At 43.6% G+C, this 26,193-nt stretch overlaps 1 protein-coding gene and 1 long non-coding RNA gene across 2 annotated transcripts in view; both read left to right on the top strand.

Moving 5' to 3' along the window:
- Nucleotides 1–16,904, top strand: part of LOC108523579 (uncharacterized) — a 133,852-nt gene extending 116,948 nt beyond the window's left edge. The window contains exon 6 of the long non-coding RNA XR_001883848.1: nt 16,382–16,904. This is a non-coding gene — a long non-coding RNA (uncharacterized LOC108523579). The remainder of the gene's footprint in view (nt 1–16,381) is intronic.
- A 4,364-nt stretch (nt 16,905–21,268) lies between these two features.
- OR6J1 (olfactory receptor family 6 subfamily J member 1) lies at nt 21,269–22,329 on the top strand. Its single transcript, XM_017864227.1, is given in 2 exon segments — nt 21,269–21,299; nt 21,302–22,329. Coding segments are annotated over 2 exon segments (1,038 nt in total). The 3' UTR covers nt 22,309–22,329.
- The last annotated feature ends 3,864 nt before the right edge of the window (nt 22,330–26,193 follow it).

Raw genomic sequence — 26,193 nt, 5'->3', positions numbered from 1 at the left:
AAAAAAAAAAAAAAAAAAAAAAAAAAAAAAAAAAAAAAGAGTTTACATGAATGCTATGGCAAAAAGAAAATCCTTCTTTAAAAGGGGATATTTTCCTTTCAAAATATAAATGATAACCAATGGATATCAAGATGTTGCGGGCTGAATAGACCAACGAAATGATAAAGACTGAAAAGGCGATTAAAGATTTAACAATGGAAGGGGCCACAACCAGATAGATTCAGTTATATTATGTCTAATCTTTCAAGGCCAGATAATTTTGATGTTGTTGAAACTATTTTGGCTCATAGAAAAAAACCAGAAATCTCTGTGATTCATTTTGTGAAGCCAATATGATTTTAATCTAAACCTGTGACTAAAAGGAAGGGGCATATACCAGGCTTGCCTTAGAATATGAGAAAAAATTATAAAATACTAGTAAATAAAATATAATATTTATCAAAAGAATAATAAGTGATGATCTAAAAAGTTTATTTCAGGAATTCAGCTGTGTTCAGTATCAGGAAATCTAGCCATATAATCCATGACAACAACAGGTTAAATAAAAAATAATATAATCATATCAATAGATGCTAAAAAGTATTTGATAAAATTTGGCAGCCATTCTTAATTTAAAATAGAGATAGATTTTAAAATTAATTGTTTTAAACTAATTTTAATTAATTTTAAACTAATTTTAATTTTTTTAACTAATTACCAAATATACTAATAAAACTAACTGAAGTATGGTTTAATTAAAATTAGGAACCAGATAAGGATGCTTGCTATCAACACTGTTGTTTGACATTGTCTTCTAGACTTTCAAGCAAATTATAACATCACAAAATTAAATAGGTGGTTGAGTCATTGAAAAAGAAGATAAACATATTCCTTCAAGCTGGCAATATAATTGTATAAAATTTGAGAGCTTTAGTAAGATACCTCTAGAATTAATAAGGAAATAAGCAAATGGGGAAAATAATGTATTCACAATGGAATGATAGCAGTAAGAACTGTAAAATGCTTATGTATAAGTTTAACAAGAAAGATAACATCTTTACAAACAGCAGATTTATTTATTTATTTATTTATTTGAGACAAGGTCTTGCTCTGTCACCCAGGCTGGAGTGCAGTGGCACAGTTATGGCTCAGAACAGCTTCAACCTCCTAGGCTCAGTTGATACTCCCACCTCAGCTTCCCAAAGTGCTGGGATTATAGGCATGAGCCACCATGCCCAGCCTAAGAACAGAATTTGACACAAAAACTGAACAAAAAAGACATACCTCTTCTTGGTAAAGTCTTAGTATTAAAAAGATGGTTCTTTCAAAAGTAAATCCAATGCAATTACAATTAGAATAGTAACCTATGTGTGTGTATGTGTATGTGTGTGTATGTATAGAACAAAATAAAGTTTAAATAAAAGATAAGTGTTTCAAAGTGGTCAAGGATTGTGTGTGTGTGTGTGTGTGTGTGTAAAAATTAACAAATAGCAATGATGTGCTTGCCACATACCAAAAACTACATAGCAAATCAGGATGGTATTGACACAAAAATAGCAAGTAAATTGGTAGAGTGGAAAGGAGGATCCACAGTGGATCCCATTATGGGCCATGTGCGGTGGCTCACACCTGTAATCTCAGCATTTTGGGGGACCGAGGCGGGTGGATCACATGAGGTCAGGAGTTCGAGATCAGCCTAGCCAACATGATGAAACCTCGTCTCTACTAAAAATACAAAAATTAGCCAGACGTGGTGGTGGGCACCTGTAATCCCAGCTATTCAGGAGGCTGAGGCAGGAGAATCGCTTGAACCTGGGAGGTGGAGGTTGCAGTGAGCCGAGATCACGTCACTGCACTCCAGCCTGGGCGACAAGAGCGAGATTCCATCTCAAAAAAAAAAAAAAAATTAAATTAAACAATATGCCTTGAAAGAAAGGGGATTGACATAGATGCTTTTAGAAAAGAAAGTCCTAAACCAATCATTTCATATTATTAGGTAGATAAGGACAGTCAGCAAAACATTTACATATCAGTTACTCAAAATTTAAATCTATGTTTTACTTTGCATGTCATGCTTAAAGAATTGAGCATTTGTCTAAATCAGCCAACTAAAAGGTCAAAGAGCTTTCCTACAATATTAAAAGTTTTTTTTAATAGTCCCAAGGATAGTTGTAACCCTGTGCTATGGTTTGAATATTGGTGTCCCGTCCAAAATTCAAGTTGAAACTTAATCCCCAGTGCAACAGTATTAAGAAGTAGGGCCTTTAGGAAGTGATTAAATAATGAGAACAGAGCCCTCATGAATGGAATTAGCAACCTTATAAAACGGCTTGAGGGAACAAGCTAGTCCCTTTTTGCTTTCAACCCTTCTGCCATGTGAGAACATAGCTTTTTAAGGTGCCATCTTGGAAGCAGAGACTGGGCCCTCACCAGGCACGAACGCTGCTTGCACCTTGATCTTGGACTTCCCAGCCTAATAAACTAATATTGAATCTCATACATAATGCGATCTATTTTTTGTTTTTGTTTTTTGAGACAGAGACTTGCTCTTGTCATCCAGGCTGGAGCACAGTGGCCCAATCTCAGCTCACTACAACCTCCGCCTCCCGGGTTCAAGCCATTCTCCTGCTTCAGCCTCCCCTGTAGCTGGGAATTACAGGCACCTGCCACCATACCTGGCTAATTTTGGTATTTTTAGTAGAGACGGGGGTTTCACCATGTTGGCTAGGCTGGTCTCGAACTCCTGACCTCAGGTGATCCACCCACCTCAGCCTCCCAAAGTGCTGGGATTACAGATGTGAGCCACTGCACCGGCTGAATGTTGTTTCATTGTTAACTAAGGCTTATAGCTTTTCTCTTCAGTTACAGTTTCTAACCAAGATGAAAGGAACAAATATGGAGCTTATATTTTTCTGATTTTGTAGTTAGAATTATTTTAATATTTCAACATTGAGTATAATTATTAATTAGGTTTCTTATGAATGTTTGAAATTTCTTCCTATCCTTAGCTTACTAACAGATTTATTTATTTATTTTTGAGACAGAGTCTTTGTTGCCCAGGCTGGAATGCAGTGGCAGGATCATGGCTCACTGCAGCCTTGATCTCCCTGGCTCAAGCAGATTCTCCCACCCCTACCTCAGCCTCCTAAGTAGCTGGGCTATAGGTATGGGACACCACTCCCCACCTCAGCCTCCTGAGCAGCTGGAACTCTAGGCATGAGCTAATTTTTGTATTTTTTTTTAGAGACAGGGTCTCATTATGCTGTCCAGACTGGTCTTGAACTCCTAGGCTTGAGAGATCCTCCTGCTTCAGCCTCCCAAAATACAGGGACTACAGGTGTGAGCCGCCATGCCCCATCCTTAGCTTACTTAAAGTTTTAAAATGGAATTAGGTCATGGGTCTTGGTTGTTCATTGTACTATTTTTAAAGATTTTCTGTACATCTGAATATTTTGCAATTCAAAGCTGGAAAAAATTAGATCATTTATATAATTACAAAGGACATCAAGAAATGATACAAAAATGCAATTTGATTTTTTGGTGCTGTCAGGAGTCTAGAGCCCCACAATTTGTTTTGGTTACAGTTTGTCACTGTAGGATAAATGATTCATTTAACTATTAAAAAAAGAAAAAGAAATGTTACAGAAATGTTAAGAGAAGGCAGGGGGTCTGCCATGCCTATTTGGGTTATAAGCAGTCATTGCCCTCTGTTGCTTTTCCTTAGGGAGAGCAGAGATGCTGGAGGGGTTGGAGGTGGCAGGAAACACTTAGCTTAGATATAATAAGGAATGTCCTTCTGTAGGAGACCATGCAGCTTCTTGTCCTTGATTGTACTTAAGAGCTCCATAGGTGCTCTCTGTCTAGGACGGTGGAGGCCACCTATGGAGGGTGGCTATTCCTTTGATTGGAGAGAGGAGGCAGCAGAATGTTTCCTCAGATAGACCCAGGGCAGCTGCAACTCACAACACCCTACAGAGTTAGCTGGACAGTGTCCAGCTGCCCTGAAAACAGCAGACAGTGCAGAGGACCTGTTGGCCTCCACAGGTTCTCTCTGTGGATTAGTCTTTGCCTTACATCTCACCCAGAGCCATTCCATCAGTACTCTGAGCACAAGGCAGGGAGGGACTCAGTTTACAGAGCCCAGCTCTTTATTCTGGGAACGAAGAGTTCATACCAATCTGGCACTTACAAAAGCATGGGCTTGGCCGTGCGCAGTGGCTCACGCCTGTAATCCCAGCACTTTGGGAGACCGAGGTGGGCAGATCACCCGAGGTCGGGAGTTGGAGACCAGTCTGACCAACATGGAGAAACCTCGTCTCTACTAAAAATACAGAAAATTAGCCGTGGTGGCGCATGACTGTAATCCCAGCTAGTCAGGAGGCTGAGGCAGGAGAATCGCTTGAACCCAGGAGGTGGAGGTTGCAGTGAGCCGAGATTGTGTCATTGACCTCCAGCCTGGGCAACAAAAGCAAAACTCCATCTCAAAAAAAAAAAAAAAGAAAAAAAAGCATGGGCTTTTCCAAGAGAAACAGTCTTCAAGACATTGGGCAGGTACATTTTCATGACACTGAAAAATAATTTGTGCAAAAGATTACTTGTTGCTGACTATATCCAGGATATTTAGGCCATGGGATAGTTTCCAGAGTGCCACATGCACTGCACCTATGGATACCACCTCTGGATTCTGATCTTAATTTAAATCCTGACTCTCCTATTCATTAGTGTATAAATTTGGAAGCAAGTGCCTTCATGTCTCTGTGCCTCAGCTTCCTTCTTGGTGGACTGGGTATTATAATAGCACTCCTAGCTCATAGAGTTTACTTGGAGGTTGAAATAACATATGTAAAATGCTTGGCATGGTACACAGTACGTGTTCAGTAAATGTTGACTATTATTATTTTCTTTTGGTTTTGTTTTATTTTAGAGATGGAGTCTTTCTATGTTGCCCAGGCTGGCCTCAAACTCCTGGGCTCAAGTGATCTGCCTGCCTCAGCCTCCTGAGTAGCTGGGATTACAGGTGTGAGCCACCATGCCAGGGTATTATTATTTATTAGCATGATTATATTGTATCCTCTTTGATATGCCCCACATGCTCCTTATTTTCCAACAGCTCAGCTATCTTAAACAGGCCCCAACTTAACCTTGGGGCTGAGAAGCAGTTATTTACTCTTGGATTTTCCTGGTCGCCCAGCTGGAGGGGTTTTCCAGGCTCCCAGGAGCTTCGTGCTTCTCTAGCCCCACCGAAATATTACATTCTTAGATGGGAGGACTCTGACCCTTGCTTTTGGGTTGTGTTGGTGAGGTAGCAGCTTGTGAATCATCCCATGGTTGTGGCCTTGGAGTCTCTCTTCCTGTCCTTTCCTCTTGAGATAAGGGTGTAACTGTGGATAATGAGATTCATCGGGTGCAGCCACAGGCAGTCCCAGGGGCCTACTGGATTATTAGAGCAACACCCCTAACAAAACCTTGGTACAAGCCATTCTGGAGAGGCTGTGACTCTACGTGCTTCTAGTGCAGGCCTGGTGTATTTGGACTGCTTCCCAGTTTCTACGGAATTTTGAAACTTGGAGTCCCAAGTGTGGATCTGCTGAGGGAAGCTTCCCCTCTCCGGAGTGAAGTTGTGGGGATTCTCACAAAGCCCATTACAACCTTAAAGTAACAAGGCCCCAGCCACTTCCAAATCCCTTGACTGTTGATTGCTCTAACTTTAGGACCGGAAGTTTGCCCTTTTCCCCCAGCTGCAGAGCACAGTAACTTTGGATAAAGTTTAATGAGTCTCATTGAGGGCCTGCGGAAAATATGGCAGGCAAGGGCTGGGGCCACTGGGGTTATGGCCATGGACAGGAGATGTGTGCACTGTGTGGCCATGCTGGGCCAGGAGCTGCAGGGTAATTCCTCCTCTGCTCCTCCACCTCTTTATCCCCTGTGCTCATTGAGCTTGCTCCAGCCATAGAGGCCTTCTTGTTCTTCAAGCACATCCACGAGTGCCCGTCTCAGAGCCTGGGCCCCCACCCCTGTGGCCTCTGCTCAGTGTCACCTCCATAGATGAGCTTTTCCTGTCTTCTGTAAAAAAGACCCCTCTTCTTGTTACTCTCTGTCCCCTTACTTTGCTCTACTTTTATTCATAGAGCTATTTGATGTTTTATTACATATTTATATTTGTCTTCCCTACTAGAAAGAAAATTCCGTGAGGGCAGAGACTTTGACCTATTTATTGCTATGCCCTTGTGCCTAGAAGAGTGCTTGACATAAAGTAGGTGCTGAATGAATATTTTTTGATCAGTGTGAGAAAGCAACATGCCTCTTGCCCAGTGGGGTCTTCGTCACAAATCAAGTAGCCTGTGGGATAGGGCTGATGGAGAGACATGGGCACTTTTTGCAGCACTTTGCAGAGGGTTGGGGATTCTAAACAGGAGAGCCTTCTGAGAAGGGAGGCATGAGAAAACCAAGGGTGAATTCTAGGCCAATTCCTGTCCTTTTGGGATGACTGGCCTCTCTCTGAGTACTAGCACCGGCTAACTTAAGATGTTGTCAACAACTTTGATTGTTCCATGAAGACTAGCTTAATATGTTCCCATCCCTGGGCCTCAAGAATGGGCTCTAAATGCCCGGCGTGGTGGCTCATGCCTGTAATCCCAGCACTTCGGGAGGCCAAGGTGGGTAGATCACCTGATGTCAGGAGTTTGAAACCAGCTTGGCCAACATGGCCACTGGTCTTTACTAAAAATACAAAAATTAGCCAGGCATGGTGGTGGGCACCTGTAATCCCAGCTACTCGGGAACCTGAGACGGGAGAAACACTTGAACCGGGGAGGCAGAGGTTGCAGTGAGCCAAGATCATGCCATTGCACTCTAGCCTGAGTGATAAGAGTGAGACTCTGTCTCAAAAAAAAAAAAAGAAAAGAAAAGAAAAGAAAAAAGAAAAAGAATGGGCCAGGTGCAGTGGCTCACTCCTATAATCCTAGCACTTTGCAAGGCCGAGGCGGGTGGATTACCTGAGGTCAGGAGTTCAAGACCAGCCTGGCCAACATGGTGAAACCCTGTCTCTACTAAAAATACAAAAATTAGCCATGCATGATGGCAGGTGCCTGTAATCCCACCTACTCAGGAGACTGAGATGGGAGAATAGCTTGAACATGGGAGACAGTGATTGCAGTGAACCGAGATCTCACGAATGCACTCCAGCCTGGGTGGCTGAAAGAGACTCTGTCTCAAATAAAAGAAAAAATAAAAAAAAGATAAAAGAATGGGTTCTAAAGTGAGATTGTTACTGGAAAGGGGTCCAGATCCAGACCCCAAAAGAGGGTTTTTGGGTCTCACGCAAGAAAGAATTCAGGGCAAGTCCATAGAGTAAAGTGAAAGCAAGTTTATTAGGAAAGTAAAGGAATAAAAGAATGGCTACTCCATAGACAGAGCAGCCCAAGGGGCTACTGGTTGCCCATTTTTATGGTTATTTCTTGACTATATGCTAAACAAGGGGAGGATCTCATGCCTCCCCTTTTTAGGCCAATTAGGGTAACTTCCTGATGTTGCCATCTCATTTGTAAACTGTCATGGCACTGGTAGGAGTGTAGTAGAGGATGATCAGAGGTCACTCTCGTTGCCGTCTTGGTTTTGGTGGGGTTTGGCCGGCGTCTTTACTGCAACCTATTTTATTAGCAATGTCTTTATGACTGGTATCTTGTGCCGACGTCCTCTCATCCTGTGACTAAGAATGCCTTAACCTCCTGGGAATGCAGCCCAGTAGATCTCAGCCTTATTTTATCCAGCCCCTACTCAAGGTGGAGTGGCTCTGGTTCAAATGCCTCTGACAAGATGAAGTAGGAAAGATGGATGCTCAAGAATATAGACTTAACTTCAGTCAGACAGGGGCATTCCCTGCCTAAAGCACAGCTTCTACTTGGGCATCTTCATGTAGCTCTTCCCATTTCTCCTAAAAGGAGTCCTCTTGTCCTCCTCCCCCTTTCTAAGATCCCCCTTTTCAAGATCTAGTTCAAATTCTTCTTTTGTGAAGCCTTCCCAGCCATCGTGGGGAAGAACTCCCTCAAGTCTCCCTCCTCCTTCTAAACTCCTTTGCATCTTACTATTCACAACATTTACAACATTTGGCCATGAATTGTTTTGATACAATTTAAGAAAGTAACTCCAAAGTCTGATTTCTTTGGTCTACAAAAGCCACCCTTTCCTTTAGTGCTTACAGTTACTAGAGTCTAAGCCCCATCGTGATCAGCCACTGCAACTTTAGCAGTTTTCTGGATCCCCTCACATGTAACCCTCAGAGAATGCTTACATTTCCTGCAGATCCCTGCTGCTTCTGGGGTTCTCCTGGTCACTTCTGGCCATCTTGTGATGAGCTTCTCCAACTGCTCCTGATTTCCCCGCCCCTCCTCATACCAAGTGCAGACCTACCAAAACCAAGATGGCAATGAGAGTGACCTCTGATCATCCTCACTACTACACTCTTACCAGTGCCATGACATTATCTGCCGGGTATGTCAGGCCAGCTGTAACGCCTGTTTCATTGAAAGTTCTGGAACACCAGGAGGGGATTGTGTAGGAAAGAGGGAAAAAAATCCATTGAATGAGATATAGGAGATTATTGTTCTTAAAGTCCACCAGCCATTCACCTGGACAGGGTATTTTGTTTTTTCTCCCCCACTGCTCATTCCTCCTTCTGCTGCCACCTTATCATGAGACTTATCTTCTGCCATGGAGGTCTTTGCTCATGTCTGTCACTGGTCCATTTGCTACGACCCCCCTGCCAGGTGCTGGACCCTGATCAGGAGGCCCAGTGAGAAGGGAAAACCTCATGGCGGCCCCAGACTCACTTCTCAAGACACATTCTAACGTGTAGAGATGGATCTCTTCTCACAGTTCAGGCCATCTCAACGTCATGAAGGTGAGCTGTGTAGCTCGGCGTGGTCTTAAGCTACTGAGAATATGATTTTGGCTTTACTGCCATAAAGTCATTGAAGTGTTTCTTAAAAACAAACAAACAAACAAACAAAAAAGTCTCCTCCAGAAGTGGAATCAGAAAATTGCTGGTAATCTAAGAAACAACTTTCGCTGGCTTCTTGATGTTACATTTTCAAAAATATAGATGCTCAATCTCATTAAAACAGTCTAGTACATATTTTTCTCCCTTAAATATGTTTTATTACATCTTACAAAAATTAGCAGTCTCGTAAAACATCAAGGAGGAGAACGGTAGTGCCATCCAAGGGATGGCCGGGGCCCTGCCTCTGTCTTTGAAGGCTCCCAGTCTGGGACTGAGTGGGTTGTGTTGAGGAGTCAATAACAAAAATGTTCTCAAGAGTGACATATTATTAATTGGGAAGAGAAATAAGACTGTTAGACCAAAATACTCTTCCCAGTATATTCACAACTCAGCCCTCTTTCTGTTAGTCTGAACCTTGCTGAGATCCCTTTGACCCTTTGGAAAAGAGAACTGTCATATTTCATCTCAGTCAGTGGATGTTTAGTCTGGAGAAGTCTCGGGAAGCAAGCAGTACTTTGGCGGGGAAAAACTGTCCCCCAGTCAGTCTGCCCGTCAGGGAATAGGCAGTGGTTTACGCTGGATGAGCCCAAAGTGATCCAAAAAAGCAGGGACAGCCACTCCTGGATAAATACCTTCCTGGAATGGAGCTACCCGGGAACTAGGAGGCAATGTTAACAATGAAGTGTGCTTCCCTCCTCTTCCACCAGGAGTCTGCCAGGAGCTGGTGAGGAAGGCACTGTGAACACTGCAAAAGGTTAGAGATGCCCAAGAGGTGCTGTCAGTAAGTGCTGGGGTACTTGCTAAGAATTTAGAAATGAGGGATATGGATGGTTCCAACTAAGAGGCTCTTAACCTTTTCTGGGTCACAAAGCTATTTGAGAGTTTGACTCTTCCCACCTCCCTTTCAATCTATGTAGACACACAATTTTTTTTTCTTTTTTTTTGAGACAGAGTTTTTCTCTTGTTGCCCAGGCTAGAGGGCAATGGCGTGATCTCGGCTCACCGCAACCTCCACCTCCAGGGTTCAAGCGATTCTCCTGCCTCAGCCTCCTGAATAGCTGGGATTACAGGCATGCGCCACCATGCCCGGCTAATTTTGTATTTTTAGTAGAGACGGGGTTTCTCTATGTTGGTCAGACTGGTCTCAAACTTGACCTCAGGTGGTCTGCCTGCCTTGGCCTCCCAAAGTGCTGGGATTACAGGCATGAGCCACCATGCCCGGCCTTTTTGTATAATTGAAGAAAAATTCTGAAACTAGAACACTCTGAAGCTTCTGCTCTAGACTATAAATGCTTGGAGGGCAAGGACTGGATTTGTTCTCTAATGTGTTCCAGCATCTACCAAAAGTGCCTAAGATACAGGAGGTGTCAGTGAATGTTTATTAAGTGATAAGATGCAGATGTGCCTGTCAGCCTCTGCAGAGGCCAGGCTGAGGTGTGCAAATGCCAGTGGCATCAGTGCCTTGAGGTGCTTTGAGGCTGGCAGTGCTTGTATCCCTGGCACTATTCTTCTTTTTCTTTTTAATTTCTTTTTCTTTTTTTTTTTTTTTAGATGAAGTTTCGCTCTCGTTGCTCAGGCTGGAGAGCAATGGTGCAATATCAGCTCACTGCAACCTCTGCCTCCCGAATTCAGCAATTCTCCTGCATCAGCCTCCTGAGTAGCTGGGATTACAGGCACACACCACCACGCCTGGCTAATTTTTGTATTTTTAGTAGAGATGGAGTTTCACCATGTTGGCCAGGCTGGTCTTGAACTTCTGACCTCAAGTGATCCACCCTTCTCGGCCTCCCAAAGTGCTGGGATTACAGGCATGAACCACTGCACCCAGCCCAGCACTATTCTTCTTGACATTTAAGGCCAGGGATGATGGAATGTGAAACCTTAACCCACTGGTCCTGACCTAATCTAGTGAACTGAGGTCCAGGACACAGATGTCGACCTAAAGGACAAAAACTGAGACAAATAGATAGGAAACCTAATATTCTGGAGAAGTCTATGTAGAAAAGGAAAAAAAGGGCTGGGTGCCGTTGTTCATGCCTGTAATCCGAGCTACTGAGGAGACTGCGCCCAGAGGATTACTCACCCACTCCTTATTCACTTTTTTATTGAGTTTCTCTCATGTCTCTGTTATGATATTGGGCGTAGGGAATACCAAGATGAATAAAACCTAGTCAGGGAGTCATATAAACAGATAAGGCATAGTCTGACCCAGTAGCTGGCTATTTCAACTCGTAGTCTAGTACTCATTGCCCTCTCTCGAAAGGCTAAGGCTTGATTTTAATCTCCCATCTTCCATGAATCCTGTGCCTGGTTTAAGCTTTCATTGATTTTCTTCTCTATACTGCTCTGGTCAAGAGAGCTGGAGTTTTTACCTTCAAAGTTTTGTTACCTTGGGTGATTCATTTGACCTGTGTTAGACTTAACATCCTACTGTGACATGAGGAGGTTATAGCACTAGGGTTCTTCCATCTTCAAAATTCTATTTCTATGATCATAAACAATTGTGGGGAGGGGGAGATGGCTAATATAAAACATCAATTATATAGTGGAACCAGTACTAAAAAAAAAAACCAACTTATGAGTGACATCCTCATGAGAGTTGCTAGTACATGATAAAATTGTTGGTTGGGCTTAAAAAAGATTCATTCTTGTCACCTATTATAATTAACCAGTTGCCAGACCCATTACTGTGCTCAAGTAAGGGAAAGCAGGCATGGGAGTGGCTGGAGTTAAAACAGAATAAGGTCGGCAGCCTTAAACTTTCTGGAAGTATTGTCCTTGTATAGAAATTGTCCTAAGGTCATTGACCTTTGTAGTGAATTTGTGCCTTAATCTATAAATTTATAAATATCATTTATGTTAAATAAATTTCTGTAGAGCAAAAGTTTGTTTGGATCTTAAAAATAACTTTCTGATTAGAAATGTGATGTATAAACACTATTTTCTTACTCATTGATACTTTGAATTTAAAAAACAGAGGCTTACTCAAGCTAGTTGACTAAAGTGGTGTATGTGAGTGTGTGCGTGTGTATGTGTATGTGTATGTGTGTGTGTGTATGTGTAAGATTGTAGAAAGAATACAAAGATTGTAGAAAGAATAGAAAGAATCAGGCAGTCTCTCATGGTTATCCAAGAACAGAAACAAGGCACACAGGGATTGGAACAAGAAAGTCAGCAGCTCAGGCTGCCACCACCCTTTCTGGTGGGCCTATGTTCCCTCAGTTATTACTTGTCTCTGAGTGTAAGCTACTCTTACACTTCTCTTGGAAACAAGGTCTCTCTTATCACTGATGGTTTATTTGCTCCCCTGTGACTTCAGCTTAGGAATCGCTTTGGTTTGCTATGGCATCTACTCCAGGCCCAACTCTACACAACTTTTTAGAAAAGAACACCAGCATCTTACTAATTAGTCTCTGTGTTCGTTAGAGTTCTTATGATTGCAGAAGACCATAATTCAAATGAACTTAAGAAAAACAGAGAATTTTTTGGCTTGGCTTGTACAATCAGAAAGGATATTGTTGGCAGGCCTCAGGCATGACTGATCCAGTCATACACAACACTGTCCAAATTCTATCTCTGTCTGTTAGCTGCATTTCCATAGATATGTTGTCCTCATGAATCCAGACAGCAGAAAGGCTCTCTCCGTGCAGCAGTGGAAGGGTGAGGCTGGGTATGGCTACTGGCAGCTCAGGGTTACATCCTCACAGTTTTTGAGCCCAGAGGAGAGAGCTTTTCCTAACTCTGCTCCAGCATACGGATTCTAAAGGAGGGATTCCTGGCCTGCCTTGGGTTGGATGGTCACTCTTTGGATCAGTCACTGTGGCTGGGTGATGGATATTATAATAGATCATGTTCCCTTTCCTGAACTTTGGCTTTATATTGTGATATTATATAGTCTCATTAGAATCACATGATTTGTGTAATGGGGAAGGAGCTGCTTCCCAAAAGGGAATGAGGTAGTGGTTAGTAGAAGAAAATAAGAAAGAATGTTTAAAACAACAGGTATCTACCATAGTTTCTGTACCTCTTAGTTCAATTTCTTGAGGAAATCTGCCACATTTATCCTGGCCTTTGGCTGAGTTTCTCCTGGGCTGTTTGCTTACCTGTGACCCAATCAGATAGGTGGCCAACTCATATGTAGGAACGCTGCAGTTAGGGCTCTGGATGGGGAACACAATGATTGACCTATCTACCACAATAATATGAAAATAAGAAAGAATAGATCCCAGTACGCAGAAATAACCACAATTAATATTTTAGTTAATATACTTGTATTCTTTTATCTATGCGTTAATATGTGTCTTTAAAAAATGGGATCTGCCGGGTGTGGTGGCTCACACCTGTAATCCTAGCACTTTGGGAGGCAGAGGCAGGTGGATTACTTGAGGTCAGGAGTTTGAGACCAGCCTGGCCAACATGGCTAAACCTCCTCTCTACTAAAAATACAAAAATTAACCGGGCATGGTGGTCCATGCCTGTGCTCCCAGCAACTCAAGAGGCTGAGGCATGAGAATCACTTGACCCTAGGAGGCAGAGGTTGTAGTGAGCTGAGATGGTGCCACTGCACTCCAGCCTGGGCGACAGAGCGACACTTAGTCTCAAAAAAAAGAGAGGCTGGGTGCGGTGGCTCATACCTGTAATACCAGCACTTTGGGAGGCCGAGGTGGGCAGGTCACCTGAGGTTGGGAGTTCAAGATCAGTTCTCCAGAGATGGAGAAACCCCGTTTCTACTAAAAATACAAAATTAGTCAGGTGTGGTGGCACATGCCTGTAATCCCAGCTACTCAGGAGGCAGAGGCAGGAGAATTGCCTGAACCCAGGAGGCGGAGGTTGCAGTGAGCCGCAATCATGCCATTGCACTCCAGCCTGGGCAACAAGAGCGAAACTCCGTCTCAAAAAACAAAACAAAACAAAAAGAAAAGGATAATACCATGTATACTATTTTGCAACACTCTCTTTTACTTCAATATCTGTTTTCTACAATGTTTGTGACTTGAACTAGGGTGATGGGGATGGTGATAAGTGGTTGGATTTGACATATGTGTAAAGGTGGAGCCAATGGGATTTGCTAATGAATTGGGTATGAGATGTGAGAAAAAGAAATGTCGACATTGTTAGATAGTATTGCTTATTCATGGGGGTATATGATGTGAGATTGAAATTAGAAACTTTTGGACTAAAATTCATATATACTGAGCAACTTTTGCTTTTCCAGTTTAGGCATTATGGGGATTCCAAAATAATTTTATGGAAAAAATCCCTGTTCCCAAGGATCTTAAAAATCTGCCCAGAGGCTAAATAACCACAAATGAAATGATGAAATACATGGCAATAAAAATGAGTCACACACCACAGCATGATTGAATTTCAAAACTATAAGCTTGAGCAAAATATGTCAGACACAAAACAAGACCTATTAGATGATTTCATTTATATGAATTGCCAAAACAGGCAAAAACTAATCCATGGTGTTAGAAATTAGGATAATGGTTACCACTGGAATGTGGCGAGGGAGGTTGAGAAGGATTTCTGGGGTGCTAGTACCATTCTCTTTCTTCACCAGGGTGATGGTTACATGAGTGTGTTCACTTTATTGAGAATTCATTGAGCTTATGATTTGTATACTTTTCTATACATGTGTTATCTTTAAATTAAAAAAGGTTAAAACCACTCCAGTTCTACACTGTGGATTCCTGATTCCAAGTGCAAGAAAAGGATATCTAAAGAGGGAGAACCCAGCTTAGACTTGAGGAAAAGGGACAAGAGTAGGGCCTAGAGACTAGGTGGTGGAGAAGATGGTTTCAATCGTAAGACACTTGGGGCCTGAGTGTGAAGTAAGAAAGTGAGGGCCAGCGTGGGGCACAGTGAATAGAGTGGCTCAACTGAAGTAAAAGATGCGCAGGTGCTGTGTAAGATGGGAGCTGAGGCTGGAAGGTAATTCAGGGGAAACGGGTTAGAAGGTCTTGAGTGCCAGGCTATGCAGTGTGGGGCCTTTTCTTTTACATAGTGCAAGGTTACTGAAGCTGTGGCATATTGATCACAGTGTATTAGGATGTTGAAGAGGAGGGTCCTGGGTAAATGGAGTGGTAGGGGTGGATGGAACTGTCACAGCGGGGCTGGAGAGCGGGTGGGTGGAGGACTGTACACTGTGAGGCTGAGATAGGCCTGGGGCGTTGATCTGGGCTAGTATTCTGCTCTCAGTTCTTGTTAGTGTAGATGTTTGGGTTTGCATCCTTTCCTAAGTGGGCCTCAGGGGCATCAGACTCAGGCCTGGTGTGCAGGGACAGCTTTGTAACATGCCCTCGAGGATTGTCCCATGTTTGGATCCTTCTCAGAAAGTGCATGCTCTCACCTGAGCCAATCCCACCCCATCCCGCCCAAGTGGGGTCCAAACATGGGACCCTTCTAGAGTACGCCTCTTTCAGCCCTGACAGTGCAGAGTCTGTTTGCAGCAACGCAAGCCTCAGCGCCCAGCACGGAAGCCCAGGGCAGCTATGTGGGCAGGATATGCTGGGGGCCAGCCCCTCTACCTTATTTAGGCAAATGTGAGTATTTCTCAATCCTCCTGCTGACCCTTCCAGCTTACTGACTCCTCTGTAGAGTGCAGATGGTAGAGGATAGGAAGTAGTTTCTTCATTTCCAGGAATCCTGGGCAACCGAAATTCCCGTGTAGAGAAGCATCTTCCCTTTGTCTTCACACTTTGTAGCCAACCAGATATGCTGTCCAAGGAGAGAGTAGTTGATTAAGGCAGAAGCATGGGCCTGATGAGATGTGTTCCAGAGCCAGAAGGGACAGTATTCTTCCCTCTAGGGTGGGATGATCAATATCTCAGTAGGGACAGGGAAGATAAGGTTTGTTCTTTTCCACTATTGCAGAATAGGAGAGGTTCTAGAAAATAACAGCAATACCTGATATGGTGTTTTATGATTTCACACATCATATGAATTATACATTGGTTCTTCACGATCCTTGGCAATGATCCATCATATGAATTATCTTACTTTCCATTTTGTGTGTCTCAACCAGGTTGTGAGAAAGATGAGGAAAAGAGCATTACCACTGCTTGTCACATGAGGATTCATGTGCAGATAATATGAAAAGGGAGGCAATTTTTCCAGTCTCAAGAATGGTAAAAGGCACAGGTGGGACTTGAACCCAGACTCTTGGCTTCAAGTCCAGAGTTTTCTCTATGCACCAACTACCCCTCAGCAGGATGTGACTATCCTGCAGTAACCCTAGAGGAAGTTTAGTCCTTGGGACGCTTGGCCTGCCAGTGTCTGAAAAAAATATGATGGGGATGGTGGTAGTTGTAGTGCATGTTGGGTTGAGGGGACAGAGGAAGAAGCAGGTTGATGGTTTTTGTCCATCAGGTAACACAGTGTTTCTTTTTCCATTTTCTCTAGAATCAAGAAGCAACCAGAAGATTGGACTGAACAGAAGACTGGAGAGGGTGCAGGAAAGATGGTAGCAGGAGAGGGAACCAAGCACCATCCAGGAGCTTAGTGGAGAGTGCTCCTTTTCTCTCCCCAACTGGATCAGATTGTGTAGACAGTCTGGGAGGTGCAGCTGGTCAATGCTTAACCCAAGGTGACTTCCTCACACACTCAGGATTAGGGCCAGAGGATTTGTAGACCTCTCCATGCTGGAATGGATGCCATACCTTGTAACTTCCTCAGCAGTGTAAAACATCCAACAGGTACCTTCCAACTGTCTGCAACACGAGTGCATGCTCGTCAGGCAAGAGGTCACAGCTAGGGCAACAATCCACATGAGTTGGGAAAGACTCATTTCACCTGTCAAACACTGCTGCTTTCATGTGGAATGCACTGTGGCTTTTTGGTCAAGATAATTACTGTGGAAGATCCTAGGTGGCAGCAAAGCCAGGGTGAACAGACTGAGCCGTGGAGGTGGTACAAGGCGACCCCAGCCGAGGTGAGTGCAGACCAACCATTTGGCATTTGGGGGCTGGCTGGGAGCAGCAGTTCTTGTTACAATCTAAGGTGTGTATCTTTGCCTTCAGTAAGCTTCTTGATATTTCTGATGTGAAGAAATGATTTTCCAGTGGGTGCAGTGGCACCTTATGCAAAGATGTATTTTGAGAGTTAAATGAATTAAGTCTTGATCCCTTATCTTACCATTTCCACATTTGGTGACCAAGTGTGTGTGTGTGTGTGTGTGTGTGTGTGTGTGTGTGTGTGTGTCTGCCATGCCAGCCAGGGGTCAGGGCTTCTTCTTGGGGCTGTGGCCTTTCCTCCTGTTACACTGATTCTTTAAGATCCTTGGCAATGATCCATGCTACAACGTAGATGAACCTTAAAAAAATATTACAGTAAGTGGCTCATACCTGTAATCTCAGCACTGTGAGATGCTGAGACAGGAAGATAGCTTGATCACAGGAGTTTGAGACCAGCCTGGGCAACTTGGCAAAACCCCTATCACTATAAAAAATACAAAAATTGTCTGGGCATGGTGACGTGTGCCTCTAGTCCCAGGTACTTGGGATCCTGAGATAGGAGGATCACTTGAGCCTGGGAGGCCGAGGTTGTAGTGAGTTATGATTGCACCACTGCACTCTAGCCTCGGTGACAGAGTGAGACCCTGTCTCAAAAAATAAAAAAAGTAAAATTATTTTCTAATTTAAAAAAAAATTTAGACCTGGCGTGGTGGCTCACACCTGTAATCCCAGCACTTTGGGAGGCCGAGGTAGATGGATCACCTGAGGTCAGGAGTTCGAGACCAACATGGTGAAACCCTGTCTCTACTGAAAATACAAAAATTTGCTGGGTGTGGTGGCAGATGCCTGTAATCCTAGTTACTTGGGAGGCCAAGGCTGGAGAATTGCTTGAATTCAGGAGGCAGAGGTGGCAGTGACCAGAGATTGCGTCATTGCACTCCAGCCTGGGTGACAAGAGTGAAACTACATCTCAAAAAAAAAAAAAAAAAAAAAAAAAAATTAGCCAGGTGTGGTGGTGTGCACCTGTAGTCCTAGCTACTTGGGGGCTAAGGCAGGAGGATCGCTTGAGCCCAGGAGTTTGGGGCTACAGTGAGCTGTCATCATGCCGCTGCACTCCAGCCTCGCGGACAGAGCAGGACACTGTATCTAAAAAAAACTTCAAAATAAAAATAAAGAAAATATTACAGTAAGTGAAAGAAGCTGGACACACATATGGTATGATTCATTTATATGAAATGTCCAGAATGGGCAAGTCCATAGTCAGAAAGTAGAAAAACAGTTTCCAGGGAATGGAGGAGGGATCATTAAAATATCCTTAAATCTGCTGGGTGTGGTGGCTCATGCCTGTAATCCCAGCACTTTGGGAGATCAAGGTGGGCAGATCATGAGGTCAGCCTGACTAATATGGTGAAACCCTGTCTCTACTAAAAATATAAAAATTAGCAGGGCGTGGTGGCAGGCACCTGTAATCCAAGCTACTCAGGAGGCTGAGGCAGGAGAATCGCTTGAACCCGGCTGGTGGAGGTTGCAGTGAACTGAGATCATGCCACTGCACTCCAGCCTGGGTGACAGAGTGAGACTCTAGCTCAAAAAAATAAATATATATATTCTTAAGTTGATTGTGGTGTTGGACACACAGGTTTGTGAATACACTAAAATCTATTGAATTGTATACTTTAAATGGGTGGAATATATGGTACTTGAATTATATCTCAGTAAAGCTGTTAAAAAAGAAAAGATCCTTGGCAATGCAAATGTGGTGAGTTGTGTGGAGAGACTGTCCGTGTGCTAAGGCTACAGGAAGGTAGGGCAGCTCATGAGGACAGGTTCTATGCAGGAGTGGCTGATATTCTGACTCAGCTTAGATAGGCAGAGGTCAACTCAGTCCTCAGGATTTCTGCAGTCCTCTTCCTTTACTAGATTATTCTTGTTTTTCCAAGTCCAATCCATATTCTTCTTAGTCACTGGTAATTACGTGGCCTCTACTATCCAGAGTCCCTCCTAGATACCGAAGCCCTATTTGACCTTGTCCCTGGAATCTATCAGCTTTCCTGGTAGTTGGTTTGCTTTCCAGACTAATGGCCCAGGACAAACAGCCATGAAAAAACTTTGCCATGCCTTAATTTTTCCTCTGTTTCTGTGATTTCCCTGAAATCAGGTTTCTTCACATCTCTTTTAGACTGAAGGCTGTGTGAGGGCAGGCAATTTTTTACCACCTCTACAAACTTTCATCAATAACAGGCCCCCCAACATAGTTGGCACTCAATATGTGTTTGCTAATATACGTTTTCAATCCAACCATATATATATATATCTCCAACCAATTACATATATATATATATATATATAAAATTTTAGGATCTTTCTTTCTTTCTTTCTTTTTCTTTCTTTCTTTCTTTCTTTCTTTCTTTCTTTCTTTCTTTCTTTCTTTCTTTTTCTTTCTTTCTTTTTCTTTCTTTCTCTCTGTCTCTTTCTTTTCTTTCTTTCTATCTCTCTCTTTCCCTCCTTCCTTCCTCCCTCCCACCTTTCCTTTCCTTCCCTTCCATTCCGTTCCCTTCCTTTCTCCTTTCCCTCTGTCCCTCTCTCCCTCCCTCCCTTTCTTCCTTCCTTCCTTCCCTCCCTCCCTCCTTCCCTCTCTCTTTTCCCTCCCTCCCCCTCTCCCCCTTCTCTATACATATTCTTGTTTGTCTCCTGGGGCATACGTACAAGTTTCTCTACCTAGGAGTAGAATTATTGGGTCACAGAGTATGTGAATGTTCATCTTTACAAGGTCATGACAAATTATTTTCCAAAGCAATTATATAAATTTACACTCCCACTAGCAGTGTAAACTTTTTAAGGCTCTACATCCTTGTCAACACTTGTTATTGTCATATTTTTGCTTCTTGACAATATAGTGGATATAAAATTGTATCTTGCTAGTGTCTTAATTTGTATTTCCCTAATTACTAATGAGATCAAGCATCTTTTTGTACATTTATTAGCTATGTTTCTTTCCTCTTTAATGGAGTTCAGGTAGCATGTTTGGCCCATCTTTCTATTGGATTGCTTATCTATTTCTTACTGCTTTGTATGCATCAAAATATTAATTACGTGAGTACTAAGGTTTGTCCATTATCTGTGGCATAAATATGTTCTTCCTGTTTGTGATGTTCCTTTAACTTTATTTGAAGGATCTTTTAATTAATAGAAATTCTTCATTTTAACGTAGCTTAATTTATTAATATTTTCTTTTCTGTTTAGCACTGTTTTGGGTCTTATTTAGTAGATTCTTTTCTACTCTGAGGCCAAAACAACATTCTTCTAGTTTTTCTTCTAAAAGTTTTGATTTTTACACGTAAGTTTTTTTGTCCATCTGGAGTGGATGTTAGTGTCTGACATGAGATTGGAAATCAATTTTACTTTTTCCCCTGAGGACAAGCATCAGTACCAGCTTCTTTCACTTCTGACACATATCACTGCTCCACATCTGTGTGGGTCTGTTTCTTGGCTCTGTATGTTGTTCCATGGGTCATTTTTATGTATATTTGTGCCAATACCATCTTGCCTTAATCATTCCAATTTTATAAGTCTTGATATCTGCCAACGCGAGCCCCTTCCGTGATTTTCTTCTTCAGCAATGTCTTCTTGGCTACTCTAGGACCTTTGCTAATTTACATCTCTCCCCCAAAATGGCATCACAATGTCAGTACAAGTTTATAACTTGCTTTAAAAACACTTTTAAAACCTAATAATAATAAATACTTAAATAATGCTTAAAATAATGCTTTAAAAGTTAATAATACATTTTGAATGTTTTGTCATTTATATGTTACTGTAAAATATAATTTTTAATGGCTACCTAATGTGTTATTTCTTAAAGGTACCATAATTTATTTCATCCCCCATTTCTGGATATTAAAGTTGTTGCCAAATTTTCATTATTGTAAAAAATTCTGTGGTGAATATTCTTGTGGCAAAATCTTTTTAACATGTCCTTGACTACTTCCTCAGGATGGAAGTACAATTTCTGAATCTAAGAATTTGCTTAATTTTAAGGTTTTCAATACACATCGCTAAATTATCTTTTAGAAAGTTCGTATGAACTCTGTGACAGTGTAGGTCTCAGGACACCCTTGTTAACAGTGTACATTATTATCTTCAAAAACCTTGTCCATTTTGATAGGCAAATAATTGAAAGCCAAGCTAAACTTGGATGACATGTCTAACTGGCAGTCGTCATGTTCTATGTTCATATTTTTCTAGTGAGCACCATGGGTTTTCATACACTGAACACTCTCCTAAGTGTTACCTCCCTTTGTTCTGTTAGAAGAATTGAGCCAGGCCCACCAGGCCCATGGGGAACTGGACTACAGCAGTGACTGAGTTCTGCTGGGGTTTTCCCTGAGCAGGGAGGCGGAGCTGCTGTTTCTGGTGCTCCTGCTGCCCACATGCCTGCTGACTCTTCTGGGGAACCTGCTCATCATCTTCACTGTGCTGTCCTGCTCCCGCCTCCACACCCCCATGTACTTTTTCTTGTGCAACCTCTCTATCCTGGATATCATATTCACCTCAGTCATCTCTCCAAAAGTGTTGGCCAACTTAGGATCTGGGGATGAAACCATCTCCTTTGCCGGATGTATCATCCAGTGCTATTTGTACTTTTCCTTGGGCACAGTTGAGTTCCTCCTGCTGGCGGTCATGTCCTATGACCGCTATGCCGCCATCTGCTCCCCTCTGAGGTACACCACCATCATGAGACCTCCTGTCTGCATTGAGACCGTTGTGTTCTCTTGGGTGGGAGCCTTCCCCTCTGTGCTCTTTCCAACCATCCTCATCTCCCAGTTGCCCTTCTGTGGCTCCAACATCATTAACCACTTCTTCTGTGACGGTGGACCCTTGCTGGCCCTGGCCTGTGCAGACACCACTGCCATCGAGCTGATGGATTTTATGCTTTCTTCCATGGTCATCCGCTGCTGCATAGTCCTCGTGGCCTATTCCTCTAGGTACATCATCTTGACAATAGTGCGCATTCCTTCTGCAAGTGGAAGGAAGAAGGCCTTTAATACCTGCGCTTCCCACCTGACCATAGTCATCATTTCTAGTGGTATCACTGTGTGTATCTTTGTGACTCCCTCCCAGAAAGAATATCTGGAGATCAACAAGATCCCTTCAGTTCTGAGCAGTGTGATGACTCCATTCCTCAATCCCTTTATATATACTCTGAGGAATGATGCTGTGCAGGGAGTCCTCAGGGATTTGTGCGTCAGGGTTTGAGGAGTTTTAGAAAACAGGATGAGGGCAGTGCTGAGGAGCAGATTGTCCTCCAACAAAGACCACCAAGGAGGGGCTTGCTCTTCTCCACCATGTATGTATTGTGTAAAGCTCCAGTGTTAGAAAGAGAGGAGCTGCCTTAGTGAAAGAGTGAGCTAGCTATAGTCTACAGTGGAAAGACTGACTGTGGAGACAGAGACTTGAACTCTGACCTTGGTTTTAACTTTAATCCATGACCGCAGCTGTGTCACCGGCCATTCTGACTCTCAGTACTCTCAGCTGAAGTGCAGCAGGGCTGGACTTGATGATCTCTAAGTCCTATCTGTCCCGTCCAGCGGGATCCTTAACACAGACCTTGGAGGAGGGGGTGGGAATTTAGAGAGACAAGAGACACAAGAAATGGAGACAAGACAGTATCCTGATCAAGTCTCGTTTATTGAGGGCTTTGGTACAGCTTATATAGGCTGGTAAGAAAGGGGAAGTGCAGCAGAGCAGGCGGGGAGGAGAATAATGAGAGACCTCACCAGGCGCATGCTCGGTAGACTTAGTCTTTCCCGGGCGCGGGAAGTTATCTACGTGCGCATGGGAAAAGTTTGCACGCTCCGGAAAAGTTGATGATGAAGAACCAGGAAGTGCGCCATCTTGTCTCCGCAATGCGGAGCTTAAGCAACAGAGGCTGCGGCAATTTCCGGGCATCACGGCTCCGGACACTATCCACACTGAATATTATAAGAATTGAAGGGCCATGCAGTCTATTTCCTCCTAAAGTCCTAACATGTTTGGCCCCACTTCTTTATGGATCCCAAACACAACTGTTCTATCAGCTTGACACAAAGTCCTTCCTGAACTTCTCTGCATGGACCCTCTTTCTTTCCATCCTCTGCAGGATCTTTTTAGAAATAACCTTCATTATTCTCTAATCCACTGTCATATCCTGTAATCCATTTTTTTTTCTTAGTGGGCATTTGCAATGATTGTGATGGGTGTATGTCATCTGTGTTATTTAATAATATTGCTTTCTGTAATAGAACATGTTCATAATATCCAATATGCTCGTGTTCTTATGTAAGACATGGCCCTATTCCCGTAGCCACTAATGATTGATCCATGGATGGATAATCTGACCGAAGGCATAGCCCATCACCTGCAAGGATACTTACGCTCCTAAGAGACTGGCCAATGACCTACGACCTGTGTGGCTTGGCTGGACCAGATGAGCTGTGCAAACTGATAACCACTTTTTTGAGAAATTGAAGCAAAAAACACAGAGATTATTCCACACAAGGGTGATGCTTCCCCTGGAAGCAGAAATAGGCTTGGTGGCTGGAGTGGCCACTTTGGTGCCAGGTACAAGCTGATGAGTAATTAGAGGAAACCAGTCTGCCCCTCAGAGAGAATGGAGTTGATATATAGAGAAAAACACAGAAGAGACAGATGAGAGCCCACTCAGTTGCAGAGGCACAACACAAAAAGCCCTCTTCTCTCATGGCTTCCTAGGCCTGGAGCTGGTAGAGTTTTGATTTCTCTTCCTGGATTTGATGTGTTTTGCCTGTACCTGTAAATCAAATCCCTTTTTATTGAGCCATCTTGAGAAGGTCTTAGATTCTTGTGACCAAAAAGCAGCTTGACTACAAAGTTCATTATCTCTCCACCAAGCATAGCTTCTCCCCTTTTCTGGCTCCATACACCTGGAAAGAATCTGTTTTGGGCCAGGTGCAGTGGCTCAAGCCTGTAATCCCAGCACTTTGGGAGGCTGAGACAGGCGGATCACGAGGTCAGGAGATTGAGACCATCCTGGCTAACACGGTGAAACCCTGTCTCTACTAAAAAAAATACAAAAAACTAGCCAGGTGAGGTGGTGGGCGCCTGTAGTCCCAGCTACTCGGGAGGCTGAGGCAGGAGAATGGCGTGAACCCGGGAGGCGGAGCTTGCAGTAAGCCCAGATGGCGCCACTGCACTCCAGCCTGGGCAACAGCAGAGCGAGACTCCGTCTCAAAAAAAAAAGAAAAAAAAAAAGAATCTGTTTTGTTTTGTTTTTTGTTTGAGATGGAGTCTTGCTCTGTCACCCAGGATGGAGTGCAGTGGCGCAATCTCGGCTCACTGCAACCTCCTCCTCCTGGGTTCAAGTGATTCTCCTGCCTCAGCCTCCTGAGTAGCTGGGACCACAGGCGTGTGCCACCATGCCTGGCTAATTTTTGTATTTTTAGTAGAGATGGGGTTTCACTGTGTTAGCCAGGATGGTCTCGATCTCCTGACCTCGTGATCCGCCCACCTCGGTCTCCCAAAGTGCTGGGATTACAGGCATGAGCCACTGCGCCCAGCCAAGAATCTGTTTTTAACTGCACTCCTAGTCTGAATTCTTGGTGCCCAAACACTGCCTGGGATACTTAACTGGCCCCTCTCTGGGCCTATGGTTCAGCTCAGTGAAAACCAGCTTTTCAATGTCATCAGAATCTCTGAGGCTGAATTTCTTGTCCTGCTTGGCCACCAGTGCTGCAGCATCCACTTTGCTAAATTAACCCCTATGCTCTGCGTGGAACTGGTCAGAAGGACATATGCATACCTCAGGAACTGCTGCAGAGTTCTGTGGACATAAATGAAGACCACTCAAATGAGCACAGATACCACTTATTCACAGCTGGCTATATCAGGGGAGTCAGCCACCATCATTTGCCTTCGGCAGAGAGTCAAAGGCAGGCAGCTGAGTGGAAAGCTTCATAGTAGAAAAAACAGGGAAGGTCCAGGTATCCACTGACTGGAAGGTTTTGGCATGGGGAGCTGGAGGTGAGCTAACTAGAAGCAGGACATCTTAGGGGATTGGTTTGGGAAGCATATTTGGCTTTCTCTGATTGGTCTTGAATTGGAAAGAAGTGTGGAAGGGGAGGGGGCTTCAGAAAACAGGAAAGTGGGCAGTCGCGAACAAGTCTTGTCCATTCTGGGCCAAGTGCTTCAGAGGTTTGGTTGTGGTTTGGCTTCCCTCGAGGGTCCCTTTGGAGTTTCTGAGTCAGAGTTCTGTTGTCATATATGATCTGGCTGTTGTCCACTTTTATATTCAGTCTCTCAGTTCTTACAACCTTGAAATTTCATATAACATTTTAAAGTCTAAGCAGAAGGACAATCCTCCCAAAGTGGAAAACCAGATCCTGTGAGAACAGATGATGAAAGGTGAGCTCAGGTAAACGGAGCGTTGTTGGGGTTTTGCAGGCCAGGAATGGGAGCTGTAGAAACTGAGGATGTCTTGCATGTGCCAAACACTCTGCTTCTTTGAGTGGACCCCAAGCCCCAAGATTTAGGCTCTTTGGCTAGTAGGGCTTGTGAGGACACCTTGTGCCTCTAGAGGAAGCCCACAGTTACTGTACATCTGGCAAAGCACTTAGACTGTGAGGCCCAGTCTTCTATGGAGACTTCTATGAGTCTCTAGGATCAGATTAGTGGAGAGGAAGAAGCTAGACTTTGGTGTTTCCCTGTGTAGGACTCTGAGATGGCCTCAGAACCCATGCTCTCTCTACCAGCAATGTTTCACTTAAAACATTTGGGGACTCATAGACTCTCTCAGAAGTCTTTCAAACCACTGACCTAAAGCTTCTAAGTTTGGATTTAAAACCAGCAACATACGTCCAAGTTTCCACTGGTGAACCCTTAGCCTAGCAGTTCCATTCTCAGCCCACAGCAAACACTTCCTTCTTATAGGCCTTTCCATGCCTTGTGGGGTTGGTGTGTTGGTTTGTCTTTGTTATGGGTGGCAAATATTTGAGTCTCACAGTACCAAATATGTTAGCCATGGAAGGCATCTGAGCTACCAGAGGCAAATCCATACGGGTGTGCAGCAACCTCAAGTCTTGCCTCCTCAGAAGAAAGAATTTGACTGAGGGGCATAAGATGGAAAAAGAGACCATGGGAAGTTTCAGAGCAGGGGTGGAAATTTATTTTAAAAGGCTTTAGAACAGTAAAGAGAGGAAAGTATGCTTGGAAGACACCCAAGCGGGCACCGAGGTAAAGTGCAGTGTT

This window comes from Rhinopithecus bieti, unplaced genomic scaffold (assembly GCF_001698545.2).
Source record: "Rhinopithecus bieti isolate Rb0 unplaced genomic scaffold, ASM169854v2 scaffold_74680, whole genome shotgun sequence".
Lineage (NCBI taxonomy): Eukaryota > Metazoa > Chordata > Mammalia > Primates > Cercopithecidae > Rhinopithecus > Rhinopithecus bieti.
The sequence above is the reverse complement of the archived record's forward strand: the minus strand, read 5'-3'. Positions and strand labels throughout refer to the sequence as shown.